This window comes from Chroicocephalus ridibundus, chromosome 3 (assembly GCF_963924245.1).
Source record: "Chroicocephalus ridibundus chromosome 3, bChrRid1.1, whole genome shotgun sequence".
NCBI classification, from domain to species: Eukaryota; Metazoa; Chordata; class Aves; order Charadriiformes; family Laridae; genus Chroicocephalus; species Chroicocephalus ridibundus.
Window position 1 is genome coordinate 46,179,533 of NC_086286.1, and position 20,169 is coordinate 46,199,701.

Here is a 20,169-nt window from a genome sequence, read left to right on the forward strand (position 1 = left end):
AACTGTTAATCACCTCTGCTGTCAAACAAAAACGATGTTTGCATGAGAACTTCCTGCTGAACTTTTAGATAAAGGTGAGGTCACACAAGTGGTGTAATTGCCATTACTGAGTGGGAGCTGCCTACCTGCTCCTCTGTTACAATCATCCAGATAAGTTTATCCTGCGGCCAAGGCACATGCGCAGCACAACTCTGTCCTGAAGGCCACACCAGCACAGCCGAGGGCAGGTCCTACTCAGGTTAACTGGTCTGCGTATCACTCCTCCATGTGGAAATGGTCCTCCAGTCAGCATTGCTATGCCACCTTGGAGATACTGGAGATGGTAAGTGAAACAAGACAAAATATGGACCAAAAAGGGAATATAGCTACACTTGGAGAAAAGCTGAGTTCACAAATGTTTTTATTTATGCTTTTTATACATTAAATCTGGTAATTTATCTTAAACAGTCTTAGGGTATCTCTTACTCTTGAAATTGCTTCACTCTTTTAGCAGCTGTTCGGATAAATAGGAACACCCCCCAGGCACGTATTGACAACCAGCAGCAACTTATTTTAAAAAAGAATATAAAAATTAAGACTGACATTTGTATGGAAAACTGAATAGGAACTATTTGTTTCAGACAGATAGTATTTTAATACAAGACTGCAAAAGGGTTCGTTCTCTATTCCACTGATGAATATCTGAGTCTCATCTCAGCTGAAACTCTGCCTGGAGTACGTGGGTTCACACATTTTTAAAACATGAAAAACACAAACATCTATTTCAGTCCCTGAGCAATCTCAACTCAGTTGGGAGCGATTTCAGATCAAACAAGCTTCCAAAAGTTCACACAATTGGAAGCAGATAACTCATTTACATTTGTTTCAATTTGGAAAACTAAAAGCTAGAAATGCTCCTGTATGTTTGATTTAAGCCACTTGTTAGCATTGAACGTGACTTAACCATGAGTGTCAGAGAAAGTACTACTGCAGCAGCATATGAAGTAGTAAGATCAAATTCCTCCTTGCGTTTGCTAGTACCGATGGGCCAACTGTTTGCTTAATCCAGCCTCAGTAAAAAGGTTATAGTTGCTAATATAAACTAAAAAGCAGAAAAGCATAGTTCAAAATTCTATTTTAAATGAATTACCAATGTCCCTTTTGGGAAGGATAACCATATCTTCAGATCCTATTTCAGTCTTGTTTCTGCTTCACAATATTGAATGTATGCTATCAAGGAATGACAAGTAGTAGTTTAACTTAAACGTACTGCGTGCATTTGTTAGACACAGTATGATGCAGCATTTTCATATTGCTAGGTTCACTAATACAGGAGATTGATCTGAGCAAATACAGGAGATTGATCTGAGCAAACACTTACTTAGCTTGCCAGGATAGTGTACACTAGAGGAGGATTTAATCTCGCAGTTAGCAGTTCTGGTACTCGCCTTTCTAGTGAGGCAGATGCAGAAGCCTAGATAGATAAAGGCAGGCTCAGCACAAGTCAGCACCTGTTTGTACTTGACAAGGCGGCACTGTTATTAGAAGAGGTTTAATTCTTTTAGTACTGAATGAAAAGAACTACCACCTCCTCACATCTAACAATTGAATGTCTCCCATGATTTCCACTACGTTGATCTTTTCAAGTTGTTTAAAACGATGCTTGTACTCCAGAGTGTGAACACCATTAACAGCAACTTTGAACTGGTGGGCATCACAGAAAATGATAAGCTGAAAAGCAAGAAGAGAAACAGTTTAACTTCTAAGCTCAGGTGAGGTAAGACATGAAAAACCACCTGATGATCTAAGCTAGACTTGGGCAAGCCCTGCTTCTGTTACAGAGAATGTTTCATGCAAAAGAAACATTAAGAAAAGTGAAACCAATAAAATTCAGAGAATATCTCAAGTTGGAAGGGACCCACAAGGATCATCGAGTCCAACTCAATCCAATTAAAATTTGTTCTGAGCACAGGCTGAATTCTTGCCACTACTTAAAAAGAAAACTGTCATTAAAACCAAGTCAAATCTCCGCTCCTTATGGTCCCATTTAATCCTAAATATTCTCAAGACACTGAAATGCAGGAATGGCAGTTTTATTTAAATCTGTGTTAGTGACATGACATTTAAGCACCAATCCTTTTGGCAGATTTACCAGTTTGACGCTGTGTTTTAGTTAATCTTACCTCAAAGTACATCCCTGGACTGAAAGGGAAATTGGCCACTTCCCTTTCTTCTTCTCCCCAGCTGTCATGAAGGTATGAGTTTCTTACAAAAACTTTATTTTTCATTCGGGGATTCAGATGTAATGCAATGTCCTTTGAGTCACTTGATTTCAGATTTATCGTAAAGCTGGAAGATATTTTTTAAAAGTTTACTATATCAAGGCTTTATAAACATGAGGCAGTAAGTAGTCCATGCTATTTACGAAGCCCCTAGCCAATACGCAGAACTGTTCTGGAGACAGGGCTGTTGATTCACCTGAAGAACCAAGTAGGCAGTTAACACAGATTTGTCTCCTTCGCACAGAAGCCTTTGCTGGAGGCAGCAAATATAGGACCTGACCCTGCCAGATCTGCTTCATCACTCAGCTTTCTGTTCATGTATCAGCAAGGAGGCATTCAGCCAAGTGCTGCTCCCCTATAGCACTCAGGAAGCAGCATTCGTTCTCATGGAAACACACAGTGCTACTTGCTCCACTTTCCCTTCACTCCAGCGTGGAGTGGGAGTCTTTGTTTTACCTAAAGACATATTCTTTCTGCCAACAAACTGGTTAGACTCTACGGAAAGTTTAAGGTCGCTGGACATTTACGATTGGTGGGACACCATGCATACAAAGCATTACTTTGTAGGTAGCGTAGCTCTGCCCAGGCCCAATGAATACTCTGCAATCTCTGACACGTCCGCAACACAGGGTTCCTAAAGGGGACCTCTGGAGAAGGGATCAGAGGGAAGAGTCATCCAAATTAAAATGAAAGCTTCAACCTGTGGCAAAGACCTGAAGAGGAAATATTCCTGCCCCCAAATTAACTCCAGCTGTCAGGTTATTTCCCTCCTCCGAGAAGCCTAAAATTGCTTAGTCCAGATACAAAATATGGCAACAGCCACGTTTACAAGCTGTAAAGTCCTCTTTCACCGAGAAAAAGGAACATCTACAACTGTGTAAACTGAGTGAAAGACATTAAATAACTTAAAAACTCTATAAAAATCTCTATGTTTAAAAGCACAAAGAGCAGACAACCTACAATGCTTTAACTAACACCCAAAAGCCTCTTCATGCTTATAAGTAGTACGTTCAGCACTTGAAATATGCTAGTAAACTTTCCAAGCCAAAAGAAGGAAAACAAATGCTCCTATCTAAGTATTAATTATCCTGTCCAATTTAAAGTCCATTCAGACTTTGTTGGTAAGATTTCTAGACCTTGAGTTACAGTATTAATATGAACTCTGAGTTCAGCTGCAGCGAATACATGTGCTCTGAGGAAGCAGGAGTGCAATGCATACACAGAGCACAAAAAGCATGCTGCTCATCATTTCCACTAATTGATTCATTTTTAGGCATGTTTCTCCAGAGCCAAAACCACCCTTCAAGCAAAGGGCATGCTCAAGCATAGACATTTCCTCAGCTCCATTTCGACCGTGTTGCGCTCCCCTTCCCTCCCCCTTTAACTCATGTTGGGAAATGTCTTCTTTGCAACCCGTTGTTCCTAATTTGCTATCAAAATTACAGCTCATACTCCCCTACCGGCTTTTCATCACTCAACTGTTGTCAGTTAGGCACCTTCATGCTTCTATAGTCCCCCAGGAGGCCATGCAAGAAGTAATCACAGAAACTTTGCAACATGCAGCACTGAGCACACCAACAACTCACCCAACTTGCTCATTTTCCATCTACTTCTGCCAATTCCCTTACTCTCGGATCTCTTTAGAATAAAAGCTGTCCTTGTACGATACATGTGCTCAGATGCCTTGCACAATGGAAACCCTGAACAGACACACAATCGTGTGAACGATGCCGGTTTAGTAGGTAAGACACTCAGGTTTTACCTCCACTTTTCACAACGGAGCTGCTCTCTAAGTCCTCTCTAAAGCAGCATCTGCAGGTTCCTGACAAAACTGCACTGCAGTTTCAGATGATTCCAGATGCAAAGTTGCAAGTCAGTAAGGATATACTAAGACAATGGAAAAGCCTACTCATTCTCAAGAGTAGCTCAGTTAAACAGCAGAAAAATTCAGTATCTCTTACCTCTTTGGGTTTTTATTCACTTCTCCTTTAATAGCAACTGTGCATCCTGGACAAAGTGCAGCATCAAGTTTCTCAACGTAAGGAACTCCCTGAAAGTACAGCACCAGTAAAAATTTTGACTGTGACTTACTTTTTTCAATATACAAGCTGAGCTTTACTATGGCAGGAAGAAATTTATGGATCTGCCCTTACAGCTAAAGTTATTCCTAACAGCATGTTCTGCGATACTAATACTATAGTGGAAAAGTTACACTGAGATAAACATATGAATGTCTTGCATTTTTTCTTTAGAACCTCAGGTTCAAAATAAACATTATTTACAACTACGTCTGCCACCACTAATGGTGCAAGGAGATGAAAGAGGAGAAAACAAAAACAAACATGAAACTCTCTGCACTAATATAAATTTGTATCACGTAATTATGTGATACAGACATGCTGACCTCTCCTCTCCAAAAGCTTCAGTTATGCTTTTAAAAAAAAAAAAAAAAAAAAAAGACTTGTGCTAGGTGTGTAGTCCACAGTGGCGTAAGTTCTAGATGTAGGGTCACTGAGTATTCTGTCCTCCTGGCACCAGTTCATAATGATAGACAGTGCAAGTATTTTATTTTTATTTGCCTTTTTTTTTTTGTATCGTGTTAGTAGTTAATTTTGATCAGGGAAAAGGAGTGAATGTAGAAGTACTTCACCTTTATTTTTTTGTTCAAGTCCACCACTTGCAAATGACAGTACTGCATGTTATGTGGTTTTGAGAAGACTGAAGAAGGCAGACTGTCAAGTGACAAGGCAACTAAAATCATAGCACTCACTGCAACTTCACCTTCTCCACAAATTCTATTTGTATATATTCCTAGCCTCCAACCCCTTTTCAGTTTGAGTGTGGTCCTTACTCCAGCCTGGATACCAGGCACCTGCACAGCTTTTTGCAAAAAGATGAGCGCTCGCTCTGTCTATGCTCCACACTTAGCTGGGTGCGAGTTCCAACCCTAAGGTGCGATGCTTGCATCCAGCCACCCGAAGCGTATACAAGGTAAATGTGGATCTGTCAGCAAGAGGAGGATGTAGCCAGACGGGTTCCAAGATATGCACATTAACATAAGGCCATTTGGCGCAACATGAGGGTATTCCCTAAGGCAGAGAAAATTAAGTATGCTTATTTGAAAAATGTTTTTAATGTCATTTGGTCTTTTAAGACTGTAGGTACCTCACTTTTTATTTTTGTGTTTATGGCTGTGGATGCTGCCATAAAAAGGTTGCTGCTGCAGTCTTTTGCGTTTTGTATATGATTTTACAAATAGCTTCACTTTTACTAGCAGCAGAAAAGAGGATTTCTCTGTAACAAAACCTCACTGATTATCATCTCCCAGTAGATTCTTAATTCCCTTGTTCTATGCATGTGTTTTCATGAATAACTGAGATGTTTTTATTTCAATTTTTTCTACTCTTCACATTTACCACAAGTCTACATGAGACACTTACAAATTGTGAACCATCTGGCATTTCCCCCTACAAGAGAAAACAAACAACATTAACTATCTTATCAGATAACAGGAAGATTCATTCAACCTTTTACAATGACAGGCACATTTTCTGTGTTTATCTTTGTTACTCCCAGACATGATGGCTGAGAGCCTTGTAAAGACTGCAGAAAGAGAGATATTCAGATGTCATTGCTCACATCGTGGAACTTTATGTTAAAGTTGGTTTAGAACCATATATGGATCTGTGCTGCTTTGAAGGGTGAACTGTTAACATGAAAATCTGGGGCTATGGTAAAGAAAAAAAATAGCCAAACCCCTAAAAACCAAGGGAAAGTCCTGAAGATAGTTGTTGAAGCCAAATCGAGATTTCTAAAGACCACCTCATTACAGCAGTTTGAATCCTTATGTAAGTCGGAGCACTGTTAACCCCTTAGCATCTGAGGGTACCCACTGAGCTTTCCCTACTGCGGTAGGAATACCAGCAGGGAAAGCCCATGCAGGGGACCTTGGGATTCTAAGCAGCCCCCTGCATCCCTGTCCCTTCCCCTGGGAAAGGCATATCAGCAACATGGCCATGCAGGGAGACAGTTCCAGCCTAGCCCTGGCAGATTCCATCTTCAGCTTGTTTATTTCAATACAAGCCTCCCTCTTCCTCCTCAAAAGAGTATATTAGAAGCAAAGACAAAGGAAACAATTGCCATTCTCCATTCCTTTCTTTCCCAAAAGATACAGCATCAGCAACCACACACTAAAGCAACTCTGCTTTGTTTTGTGCTTGGGATAGAAACCAACCTACAGTGTCTGCTTGCCCACAAGCTCTTTTTGGAGTCAGTCAGCTTTGAAGCAACATGGCCAAGTGATGGGGCCCACAAAACTCTATGCATAGGTTTTGCAAATAATCAGTGACTAGACCTATCTTTAAAGTTTAGATCCCATTTCATTCAGGCCCACATCTCCACCTTCCATCAATACAGTTACTAGTCTGCTGACCCAAGTTAGACCTGATGTTTGTCAGCACCAGACCCAAGTTTTACATACAATATAGTGAGGATGGGCAGAAGAGACCCAGAATGTCACACAGGAGTAGGTAGGCTGCCTTAGTGAGTGGCAGGAAGAAAGGGAAAAGGCATTCACCTTCTGTACCTCCCTGGAATTTATCACCTTTCATTTCTGCTCTAGAAATCTCACCCTTCCAGAGCAGAAGGATCTTTCCTTCTGCACAGGGGAAAACATCTTGTTCAATTCCTCCCTGTTGGTTTACTTCCTCTATCAGAGCTGGCAGTTGAGAGGAAGCACAGCACTGCCTGCACTTTATTTTCACTGCAGTTTGGTCCAAGTGCAAGTCAAGCCACAAGGTCTTCTTGTGAAAAAGGACATTTCTTCTCCCCCCAGAAATAAACATACACTCCTACTTACCACTTAATTCAATAATTCAGTCGTTTTAGCAGGAAAAACAGGGTTATGTGTATAAGCAGTTCCAGCCGTGGCTGAACTTGGAAACTGGAAGCCAAGCCACAAGTTACAGGCCTGGCTGAACTCGTCACTTAGAAGCACTGAATACTGAGAGTTAATTTGGAGCTCCTGCAGTATTTGAAAAGTCTAATCCATTCCCAGACTCAGTATCTGTCCTGTTAACTTTGTAAGCTGTGAACTTTGTCACCCTTCCGCCCCTAACCTCAAGACTAAAAAAGGAAGACAGAGATCCTCACATGATACTCGCATGTTCAATTCTGGGGAAAAAAAGTCCTGTTACTGACATTAGACTGTGTAGCCGCTTTTCTTTACTTCCTTTTCACCATAAACCCTACTCTAGTTTAGCAAGACAGAGAAAAGCAACTAACAAGTCATCTATCTATATAACTTACATTGGAAACAAAATCTACAGTTTTGATCTGCACTTTGCCATATATTCCAAGAGTATCTATTCTTTCAAGGCTAATTCTGTGGTTGTAGAGCAGCAAGTGCTTCTTATTTACAGTCACCTAGAGATAGGAAACAAAACAGGAAAATTGTATTAAACATTCATCACACCAGCCAGATATCAAATTATATGCATGTATCTCTGTTTTACACTGTTTTGGTACAAAGCAGGGAGTGTCCTAGAAATTTCAGAGCAACTAAGTTCAGCTCATCCATGATGAGCTCTCCATTATGAGAGGGGGAATTTATTTGACTACACTAAAATTTGCATTTCATACCTTTTGTTTCAATCACCTGATCACTCACCAGGTACTGTCAACCTAACAGAGTCTATTACTGCAGTCTAACAGAGAAAGACAAACACACCTCACAAGTTTCCTCCAAAAGGATTGTCCCAAAAGAGGTTTGCCCTAAGGTCAGCCCTTTGCACATAAGAAGGGAAGGGTGGAGTAGCTATTAGCCATGGCAGGAAGTTGCTTGCCTATTCATCCAACTTAGAGGGAAACAATACAAAATCAAACATCTGATTTACTTAGCACCTCTTTAATAAAAGCTTCTAAACTTTTCTGTAGTTAGACTATACCTATGTAACAGAGAAACCAAGGCTTCCAACTATTTATTGTAAGTATACAAAATACCGCTCTTATTAGCCTGACAACTGGCCATGGATAAAGAGTTGACCCAGACTCACCTGGAATTTATCCTTTAAAATCATGATGACAATCTCAAATGACTTCCCTTTTTGAAAGGGCATCTCGTAAGTGATCTCCTCCCAGCCCCATTTTTCCCTCTCCAGTGTGTTGCAAACAACGCAGCCAGACCTTTTGAAGCGGGGGTTGAAATGAAATGCCACATCAGCTCGAGGCTTTATGCTACTGCCACACTGTAAATCCACCTGGAACCTAATCATAAAAATAAGACAGCTCAGTCTGTCAAGAAATCACCTAAAAGTTCAATACACTTGTGTTTTACTGTGGAGTCTCAGAACAGACAAATACAATGAGTGCTGCTGTATGAGGGGAAAAAACCCAAACATATATTTGTCCAACTCATACACATTTGTGAAAGATTCTCCCATGATTTATTGCACTGAATTAAAATATTTAAGTATTTATTTAATGGTCATCATTCACATCATGTAAACTCCTCACTGTGTTCACCACCTTCCCTCCCATCATCTTCTGTAGAATAACCAAATGAACCCTGGGCAAAGTCAGGGAACAGAACCCCCATACTGGACACATGCACTCGTTCATACCTCCTTATCCCAGTTAAAGTTATTTACTTCATGCAACACAGTCATTATCGATTTTGTTAGTCTCAGACAATCTCTTGAGACAAGCAGACATGCTATGACAGGGAAAAAAACCCAAACATTCTCAAAGCAAGCAAAGCAAAAAGAGAGAAGAGAGGATCATCAGAGAGCAAAAAAACAGTTGATCTTCCACCTCTCATCACAAAGTTTTCATTAACCACTTAAGCCTGTATTCACTCTGATACCATCACAAGGATTTAAATCAAGCCTTTGTGTGCCATCATAAGTAAAACCCTGGAAACATTTTATCCATAACACACTTGTTCGCACAGTGACACTGCAAAAAGTGACACTGTAGCCACTACCTGTCTGCATCATCAGGAACAGTCCCATGTATCACAATCAGCTCTCCAGGAACAAGGCCACCAAGTATTGTGCCAACATATGGAATGATCTAGAAGAGGGGAAAAAAGATTTAACAAGATTCAAATAACATTTTGTGATGGAGGCAAAAAAAACCCCAGAACAGTTTTAAAAATAATATTGTAATACCTAATTATGCTCTAGCACATTAAAAGAAATACAACTAGCATTTTATTTAAAAGAAACAGTAGAGAAGCACCAAATACCCACCAAAACAGGAAGGAGAAACCCAACAGAGTTTTACCTACGAAAACCAAGCTTCTCAGATAAAATTAAAACTAAAGTTTCCAGCCTTCATTCCTAGTTCTCAAAGGAAGAGTGGTAATATTTTATTGCCTTGCTTTTAATAGAGTATGAAGAGAATTCACTTCAAATTAGGTCATTGTCAAGGGCTGATAATAGTAGCCCTTTGCTGGTAGCAATAGCCCCTTCTACAACCCTTCTGATCCTGGACTACAGCAGCTGCCTTTTTGCTTGTTCTTGGTCCATTTTGGAAAACAGTGATGGGAAAAGAAGAGACTATGTCACAGTGTCTTCTTAGTAAAAAGTACACAACAAACACAAAAAAATACCTCATTGTAATGACCTAAGACCTGCAAGGTGCACTGAAATAGCCCTGTTCAGGAGTCTGCGTCTTTATGGTATCTATGGTATGCAGTCTGGCCCTGCCTATTTTTTCTTCCACATCAATAGCTGGAAAAGGTAACACACGCACATTATGTGAAATGGCAACATGGCAACAAGCCATGTGAGGGGACATGTCAATTAAAATAAAAGCCCCAAACGCCCCAGCACAGCTCTCTGGCAAAGGCTCAGACATGCTGACAGAAACCCTACCCTGACCGTCAGATGGCGCACGCAGAATTTCAGGGAGGGAAGGGGAGCACCTCAGTAGAAAACTGTGGAAGTTCACAGGAGACTGTGAGCTTTACCTGAAAGTAAAGCTATAATTCTGCATCTCATCACATGTGCTTTAGATTGAAAAATGAAGTAAATGGTAGCCAATATTGCATTTGCTCTGGTTAACAGACAAAAATTTCTGCCAAGGTTTTTTTTGTTTGTTTGTTTGTTTGTTTTCCCCCCAAAAATCCCTGATCTATGGAACAGTGTATAAGATTTTAGGAGATCTTTGAAATGAAACACCAATTGCAAACAAGAGTCACGCTAATTTAACAAGAAAAAATGGACAGACTGAAAATACACTCTTGAATGGAACATTGGACCATGAAAAGACAAGCTGAGATTTATATGTATAATCATGCAAAATAGGAAGATATGAAAAGTGTTCGCTGACGCTTATTCTTGTGAATTTGTGAGGAGGGAAGGGGGAATGACAGCAAAAATTATCTAAATCCAGAATGTTGATCACTTCTGCCAGTAGATACACATCCTTTTCCGCCCTCTCTCCACTTCCCTTCTCAGCTACCCACATGTTGCACAAAACCTAATCTGCAGTCATCTTCTACGTCAGCAGAACGGACTTAAAGAACTTGCTTCTCAAGCGTAAGCTCACGAATAGTCAAGTTGGTTTAAGTCTCGTGTATTTTTATTGACTTAAGCAGGTGCAGTAGAGGAGGACCAAAAAGTGAAATTAAGTGTTAAAACTGAAAGAATAAATAGGCTGAAATCCCTTCACTTACTGGCAGTAGCTTCACTCCTTAATATACAAGCTATACAGAAGAGGCTTGTTTTTATTCAAATAATAATAACAATAATAATAAATAAGAAAAAACGTATCTTGATTATTTCAGTTTTAACACACTGCTTCTGAGGGGTAGTAGCTCTGAGCAATGCAATAGAGTAATAAATTGCTGGCTGTCTCTAAAGACAAACGAGAGAAACAAACAAACCCGGGCCAGGGATGCTGGGACTCTAGTGGATCAAAGTTATTTACCCCTGGAAGAGAGCTGTAGCAAAAAAAACCTTCTTTCTATTCAAATGGATGTTTTTATTTAAGAGGAAAGAATGTTGGCCCATCAGCTCTTCAGAAGCTCAGACATACTATCTGCAAGGCCGTAACAGAGCATTTCCTGGGTGCAATACTACCGACTTAATGAGGGTTTGTCATCACAGAATGTGGCTATAATTTCCTCACATCTCAAGACGTTCTTCTACTAATTTTTCCTAGTAATGCTTGTGACATCACATGATCTACCAGCATCCTGGCTCTCTTTCAGACCTCCAAAAATTACCTCTGAAGCCAATTGGTCAATGCCAACTGAGTTTGAGAGGTCTCGAAGACCAAGTTCATTGTAACATCTGCCAGTTTTCATAAAACAAGAGGACAGATTATGGTCTTACAGAGGAAAGGACTGTGATAACACATTTTTCACCCAGCTTGCTGGGTAGCAGACAGCTGCCCCATCAGATGGGGCACGACAACATTTCTTGACAAATGGGTGTAGTAAAGGGCATAAAGAGGAAAGCAGGATTTTCTGCATGATTCAGAACAGTACAGTAATGAAGAAATAAGTCTCAGACTCAAACCTGTAATAAAGCTCTTAATCTTCATAGCCTGCCCTCCTCCATCCCTAGTAAGTACATCAACCTGTGATATCACACAGGTTACAGAATCACAGAAGGGCTGATGCTGGCAGACACCTCTGGTGTCAACGCCTTGCTCAAAGAAAACTTCAGATAGAGCAGGTCGCACGTGGCCTTATCTGGAGGCTGTCCTGAGGTCATCAGCACTCTCTTTCCCACCTCTGCCTCCATATTCCAATCCCAAAACTTCACACTTATTCCTACCTTAGACTCTTGACCCCTAAGCCCTAGTTTACCCCTTTATATTCTCCAGCCTGGTCTTGTCACCCAGCATACGCATCAATTCCCTTGCAGCCATTCAATTTTGATGAACTCTTACTGTCTCCCTTACACCCATTATTTGTCTTAAACCCTTCCTTATCCTCCTCTCCCACCAAAATCCCCATCTACCAACTTTCATCCTCCCTTTCCTTTTGCAGTTCAGTCCTTCTAGTTAATCTCCACATAGCTTTCTTTCCTCTCACAGCTGGGTTCTTTGAAGAAAGTTGAAGCTATTCCCACGTCATCCCTCACTCTATCCACTTTGCAAGCAGTGAATGTATAGTGGGATTGAACAGAGTTACCAAGGGCACAGGCGTGCATCAGTGAAAAGCTGCAATAGATAAGGAAGTCCTGTGCAGATCTGCACTACTGTATACTTCACATAGATACTCTACAGACTTTGATATTTTTACAGAATTTTAGCACAGGATGTTAAAAATATTATTTCCTGCAGGCTCAAAGGAACTACCTTTTTAAAGATACAATGAAAACCACTGCTCCAGCCCACTCCTTTAGCTACATGCCAGTGTCAGACTGCTGACAGATCATGAGAATACTAGAGTTTTTCAGAGAAAGTCTCCAGATGCTAAGCTATGCAAACAACATTCCATCAAATCCACTCTCTGCAATGGCTGAATGGTGTTAGCTCAAGTCTTCCTTACAAAACATGATTTATTGTAAGGTAAGATATCAACTATCGAAAAAGATTCCAAGTTTAATAGTTGAGACTGAAGCCACAAGCACCCATACACAAACAAACATGTCATGAGGGCTGACAGGCACCACCCATGTTTACAGAGAATTAGGAGTGAAACCACTGCTTATCATACTTTCACTTTCAATCCAGCACATTCTGTGAAAATGCCAGACATCCAATAAGCTGCATATGAAAAGGGATTACCCTCCAAGGCCAACAGAACTTCCTGTTTTGGAAGTCCTGTGCATTACATGTCCATTTGATTACAGCACAATTTGTAAACACCATCAGCTACTAGTGTTACCTGTCACACTCTTCCTCAAACACCTGAGCAACACAAAGAGTTCTCAGTGACAGCCCACACTGTGCAAAACAGTATGAGTACTAACTATTGACATAAAACAGCCAAGTCCCATTTCCCAAGGGAGGAGTTGTTGATGTGACAGGGGAGTTACCGGGCTACTGATTGTCTTCTGCGGTCCGTCCAAGGACATCATCTTCCCTCCTCCAGGTTAAGTTTGTCAGTTCTGTGTGACCACTGCTGGAGCGTATTTAAAGGATTCACTGGTCAGGCAGCACCAAAGGAGGGATCCCTTCAAAAAACCAAAACTTTTAATTAGAAAGAAACAAATGACACTACATGTAGTGAAACCCTTCAAGGTATAACTTTAAACAGCACAAGAAATTATACAAGCATCTTTCATTTCCAATAAATTTGCTGGGGTTTTGAAATACAAAAACTAAGGGCTTGCTTAAAGAAATAAGGTGCCACCCTAACAAGGGACAGTGCACACAGGTACGAAATGTCATCAGCAGCTTCCTGAGATATATCGAGATAGAATCCTGTATACTGAGATAGAATCCCATGTAAAAATCACTGTACAGAGGAACACATGATAACTCAGTGCCCCTCAGCTGGGCCCTAATAGCCCTCCACTTGCAGCTGACACTTGCCTGCAGACAGTGAAAAGATACACAGTACAAAAGCAAACAACCATTTCTGTTTTCTTTAACCCTTTCTGTGCTATCCCCAGATTTCCCAAGGCAGACAAGACCTAGGTCTTGCTTTTTCCAGTTTTATCTCATATAAAGTTAAGAGATACTAGGCAAAAACATAGCAGGGAAGCAAAGGGTGGTTTATGTTTCTTCCTCCGACACACACAATCCCCGAACTCCTCAGATAACTAGAGGAGTTTGTAAAACTTGCATTAAATGCATAGCATTAATAAGAAATGAAACAACAACTTGGGAGTATATCCAGATACACTATAATTCCTTTAGCAAACCTTCTAATGAAGTGACCAGAATTCAGGGCCCAACTGAAACTACTAAGCAATTATTTCTTGCACATTCTGGAGAAATAAAGTAACATGCAAACTGCGTGGTGATGACAAGCAGACAGGGAAAAAGTCAAAGGTGAGGGTTCTAGCATCATTACTGTGTGACAACTGTTAGCAACATTAAAAGAAGAAAAAAAAAAAAAAAAGAAGAACCAAAAACAATCAAACAACCACCACACAAAAAAACCCAACATCTGTGACATGTTCCACAGGGCCCTGTGATTAATCATCTGCAATGATTCAAGAGAGTGGCCCGTTGCAACATCTGGCTTATCTTGTGGGAGATTTGGGCCAGAGGGGTATTAATTCCCCTACTTAAGGCCAGTGCCTAGAATGCAATTCAGAGAACATAAGGTGCCTACACTGCATAACTATTTTGCCCCTTTGGTATTCTCATGGGATACCACCATCAATTCACAACAGGAATATGCAAAGGCAGGCAAATTTCATTATTTTCATTTTTAAAAGGAGGAAATCAAGACCAAAGCAAACAATAATTCTGACTTTAGCATTGCAAAGTCCAATACCAGACCCCAAAAAATGAAACCCATGCCTACAACACAGTGTCCAGCAGCCTGCTAACTGATTTCCCTGGGTGTGCAGCAGCAATCTAAACCCTGTGGACAAAGGGCCCTAGAACAGAATGGACTGTCAGTCTAGGCAGACTGACAGTGGCACTATGGCAAAGTGACGGGTTGAGGGGTTTATTGTGACCTTTTCAATAAAAAGCTAACAAATAAAAATGAGGGAAAGCTGCAATTCAGGCGTTGTTTCACAAAACAGGAGATGGGCATGCAACTAACTGCAAGGTTCTCCTGTAACCTTCTATCAGAAGTACATGTTACACCAAAGTTTAAGACTGCAACACTATAAGTTACAGTTTCCTGACTACACTTTTAGAAATGAGAGAGATACGTACACTTTCCCACACATTGCAAAGCAGTTGCAAACCTCTTCAACAACAAGAAAAAAAAAAAACAAACAAAAACCAGGAAAACAGGAAGGCCAACAACCAGCTTTTATGCTGTCCCTCTACGACATGCAGAAGATATCTTTCACGAGGGTAACTCAGGTTAGACTTTACACCAAGGCAAACAAGACTTCTGCAAAGAGAATAAGCGAGATACCTTCTGGATATTTGCAAGCAATTAGAGCACAAAACACTAGTGGCGTCCCCCAGCTATAAACCCGACACTACAGCACGGTGGAAGGACACAGGACCGGTTTCACCCAGAAACCTCGTCCGTAAAGCACCCCGAGAAAGCCCCGGCTCCTCCCTCGGCCCCGCCAGGGAGCGGGCCCTTCTCCCCACAAACACACACGGGGCGGGGGGGGGAAGGGGGGGTTGCTGCTACTTTTACCCGCCGGTTCCCCCCTCACGGGAAGCTCTTTCTTTCTCTCCACAACCCACCTCCGCGACTAGCACCGCCTGCAGACCCGCCGGCTGAGGCCGCCCGGCGCTGCCATCTCCCCCCGCCAGCTGCCCCGGCTCCGGTCCGGCCCGGCCCCTCCCAACGGCTTCCGGCCGCCTCCAACGTCAGGGCGGACGCCGGTTCCGCCCCGGGCCTGGCCGCCCCGGTCCCACCGTGCCCGGCTCTGCTTCCCCGGGAGGGCGCCCGGCTCCCCGGGTGTGTTTGCCGTGAGCCGGGGAGGAAGGGACGGCGGGGACCGGCGCAGAGCGCTGCCGGGCCCGAGCCGAGCCGAGCCGCCCCGCGGGCCCCTGCCCCACCCGCCCCGGACGGACGAGTGCTAAAGTAACAGCCCGGTCGCGAAGTTCATTCACCTCCTTAACGCTGCCCACAGGCTTCCGCCGCAAACCCTTCGCTGCTTCCGTGCTTCGTGTTTTGTCTGTAGGTCCCTTGTTGCAGCCGAAGCCCATCTCCTCCTAGCTGGGCGCGATATCGAAACCTCCGTGACGGGTAACTCTAAGTCATTTGGGTAAATGACTCTTGACAAGACAATGGGATAGAAGGAACAAAAGGACCTACAAACAGGTAGCAGAAACTTCAGGGGGCTGATTGCCCAAGAAACGTGGCATGAAATGCGTCCTTAAGGTGAACTTGACTAATTACAGTATGAAAACCACTCACCCACTGAGCCTGCGCAGTAAATTAAGAGACAGTACCTTTAATTGAAGTGAGTGCGGGTCTTCAAGCAGAGGCGGGTATCCTAACTTCTAGAGGACATTTTACACCAATCAGCCTGAAGATAAGGAATTATAACCCCCAGTAAAATGTTGATAAACAATATGTTAATTATGCTAATTTACAGTGTATAAATGAATGACTGTTTCAATGCTGGGTATGCTAGCTTTGTGGACATATCCCCTAGCACCCTTTTCTGCACAGAATTTCTAATAAATAGCTAATACTTCTGTTGTGTGTTATTGACTTGCACACCAGGTGAACGATCCCATGAGTTTTAGGACTGCACTGTGACCTGACCCAAATGCAGTTTTCAAAGCCGACTGGGTCGTTTGTTGCTCCAGGACCGTGGAGTTTCTGAAACCTGGAAAACTTATACCCACCCCCAATCTTATACCCGCAGCACCAAGGACATGCTTTTATCCTCCTGTTCCCCCACAGGCTTCACTAAGGTGCTTTTGGCTGTTTCAGTGTAGTAAGCAGGTAGGGCAATGAAGTCTCTAGTAGTTTTACAGCTTTTGTAGCAACAAGCTGCTCAGAGCAGCAGTATTTAAAGCTCCCCCTGTTCACAGGCTGGATGGGCGAAAGATAAGCACAAAAATAAAGGTTGCAACAGACAAGGCCTACAAAATTAAATCACTGTATACTATTCAATTACAGACATTCAGTGTTTCTTTGCGTTGCAAGGAGCAGTGCGCATGGCTACATAGCAAAGTTAGAATGGTATTCAGCCACTGTCGTCACAAAGACCATTTCCATATCTTAGCTAGATAATATCCAGTCTTCTACAATTAACCAGCACACAAAAAACCAAACCAAACCAACAACAACAACAAAAAACCAAAACCCAAACCATACCAAATCATATCTATTTGCTAGAGTTCTGCTAATAGTTGTAGGATTGCTGCTCTAAAGGGTACACCAGCTTAGCTATATCAGATCTGAAGGACTGATCCACAGAAAGGTATGACATTTCTTTTGCGGAAAACTGCAGAAATGAGCTATTCAGATTAAAGAGCTGCAAAGCAGATTGCTTGGGGAAAGACACCTTAGAATCATGCATGGTTTTGAGAGAGGACCAAGAACTATTGTCTGTAGTCAGGTGATAGCAAAAAGCCTGCTATTCAATTGTTCTAAAAATTTCCACTATACTTTTTTTAAAAGAGAATAAAGAAAAAGTTCTAGAGCCTGAACTACCACTTAGTTTTCCTTTGAAACTATTGTTCCAGGCATTCTAATTTAAAGAGTAAAAAATTTTGATAAAACCAGACTGACAGAAGTACATGAAATGCCTTCACTTCTCAGTATTAGAAAGCAACCTCAAAGCAGGTTTGAAGCACGTTTAGGTCAAACAACAGGGACAGAAAAGATGCTGAAGGGTTGTAATAAAAATGTAGTGATGCTGAAAGGAGGAGCAATAAGTGGAAGTGTTTCTAGAAGAATCACAGAAAATAAAGTTTTACTACTTCTGCCTCAGAGCTCTTCCACTTCCACTTTTGGGAAGAAACAATGCAAAGGAAACACAGTGATTTAAAGCATGCACCAGTTCTTTACTGAAGCAGAACAGCTGTTTGATTAACAGCCTTTGAGTCATAGGCAGTTTGTGAAATTTGCAGGAAAATCCCTATTTCAACTCCCAAACCTAATGCACCATTGACAATGAGTCAGGTTACAGCTGGAGCAGTCTTGCACTGCACTGCAGTTGTTTTATTCATAGACTGTCATTTTCCTGCTGATTTCTTGTAACTGCTATTTTTAGCATCATTTACTAATGGCAGTCATGACAGTAAATAGTCGAGTCTTCCCTTATTTCCACGGTCAAAGTCCTAATTCAGGCTTTTTGCTTTTAAAGCTACAATTTGACTTGCACACAACCATTGGAAGAAGCTGCCCAGGGAAGTGGTTGAGGCACCGCCCCTGGAGGTATTTAAAAGACGGGTAGACATAGTGCTTGGAGATCTGGTTTAGTGATGGGTTTTGTCAAGAGTTTGGTTGATGGTTGGACTAGATGATCTGAAAGGTTCCTTCCAACCTAGGCAATTCTATGATTCTATGGCTGCTGGGACTCTGTTATTCTGTCTGGATACTCTGACTTCCCATGTTCCAGCAGAATTTTGCTTGCTGGAGAAACAGCAGTGCTTTGTCAAGACAGAGGCAGACAATTTCAAGCTGAAGCTAATTTAGCAGCTATTCTTGGACAAAAGGTAGCATTTGAGGGAGGAGCCTCTTAACCCTAAAAAATGTTACCTGCCTTTCCTGCCCCAACCACAGGAACTGGGAGAGGGAATATAAACACAAGATACCAGCAGTGCAGGAGATGCTGCTGCACGTCAGCTGCTACCATACCCAGCACTACTGGGTACAGCCTTTATGAACTTCCTGCTCATTTTCAGTGATAATTAGGTGATCTCCAAATCTTACATATTCCCTCTTGTGTACCAAGAACTGCTTTGATTCATCTTATTAAAAACTGCAGTGTGATTTTTTTACACATTTAGCTTTCCATTCCTTTTTCCCTTTCCACTTCAGAGAAGAGACAGACTTAAAACTTGAGAGCAGTGTCAGACCAAAACCCACTAATTAGGACAGACTGATGGTGTCTAGTGCCATTTTACACAGAGCTTTTGAATCTATGTGATTGAGTCCAATAGTGATAATTAATTTTTAGTTTAGATAACTATTGTGCTCACTGCGTCTGTTGTCAGCAAAACTGGATTTGTTACAGTCACCTGTGTAATTGTAGCAGGCTTCAGTGTAAGCTTCTGACAGCAACATAGGTCATGCTAAATAACAGTTAAAGCCCACTCAGAAATCTGTGAAAATGGAACTAAACTGATGACCAGCCCCCCTTTTTAACCCCTTGTCACATATTCAGTCAGGTGGCTTAACAAACACCACCTTATTGGATAGAGAAAGAAGAGTACAACCGTAGACTATTTTGAGCCATCCTGTAATTTCTTGGTAAAGGAGCTGCTGTGTTTGCTCCTTTTTTTCTGCAGTCAACACCTCATCTTACATCTGCACTTCTCCAAAGCAGAGGCTGGCGCCTTCCCTGCTGGGCAGCAGGGCTGCATCACAACTGCACCAGGCCCAGCAGCATTACAAGCTGCTCTGTCCTTTGAGAGTTATTTCAGCAGCGCTCTGGCTCTGCTAGCTGCCTTAGCTGTCTGCTGCCTTTTGGCTCTCTGCTCCTGCTCTCCAGTTCCTCCCACTTTTCAGCAGAGCGCCAGAAAGTATATGATTACATGCTATCCTGCTTCCTCAAAGGAGACTTCTTAAACAGAGCCCCTGTTCTTGCTTCCCAGCCTATAACCTGTACCTCTTAGGGCAGCAAGTCATTGCCCAAAGTCAGGGTAATAGCATACACGGTCATACTTATTTGGCCCAATATTTTATACACAGTTCCAATTATAAAATTTCCACCAATTAACAGTGAGCTACTTAAAAAAGAGCAGTCCCTAGACTTGACACAAATAAGCACCTTTCAAAACCTCTCATGGGCCCCTTTTTGTTCAACTCTCCTGCTCTCCGCAACTCAAAACACCATTCTTCCCCTTAAGTAAGAGGCTGCTTTTCCTTTTTAGGCCTATCCAGCATTTTCTGTAATAGGTTACTTGCAGTTTCTCAATCTTCAAATATGCTTATTTACTTTTCTTCCTAACCTATGTACCAAAGCCCAAAGTTATGCTGACTTTAGTCCAGGGGTAGGGTTGGGTGCCCCGCTGGCTACATTTGTCCTTTTTCTGATGCATACAGTACCATAACAGCTTCCTAAGTACTGCTGTTATTTGAGGTTGGTAAAAGACATCTGTGGTCTGGTAGAGACAAAACTGGCTCTACCACATCAAGTCCAAGGGTCACGTACCCACAGCCATTATAGAG

At 41.9% G+C, this 20,169-nt stretch overlaps 1 protein-coding gene across 3 annotated transcripts; it reads right to left on the minus strand.

Moving 5' to 3' along the window:
* Positions 1–383: 383 nt before the first annotated feature.
* Positions 384–16,245, minus strand: LGALS8 (galectin 8). Of its 3 annotated transcripts, none has more exons than XM_063328966.1 (9): positions 15,927–16,245; positions 13,259–13,396; positions 9,244–9,332; positions 8,315–8,525; positions 7,569–7,685; positions 5,702–5,728; positions 4,223–4,311; positions 2,163–2,328; positions 384–1,710 (listed from the first exon to the last, which is right to left on the minus strand). In XM_063328966.1, exons 2-9 carry the CDS (start codon positions 13,298–13,300, stop codon positions 1,561–1,563), a joined length of 891 nt encoding a protein of 296 aa, XP_063185036.1. In that variant the 5' UTR covers positions 13,301–13,396; positions 15,927–16,245; the 3' UTR covers positions 384–1,560. The 3 variants fall into 3 exon arrangements, with proteins under 3 accessions (XP_063185036.1, XP_063185035.1, XP_063185038.1); XM_063328965.1 differs by lacking the exon at positions 15,927–16,245 and adding an exon at positions 15,555–15,872; XM_063328968.1 differs by lacking the exons at positions 5,702–5,728; positions 15,927–16,245 and adding an exon at positions 15,555–15,874.
* Between the last annotated feature and the right edge of the window lie 3,924 nt (positions 16,246–20,169).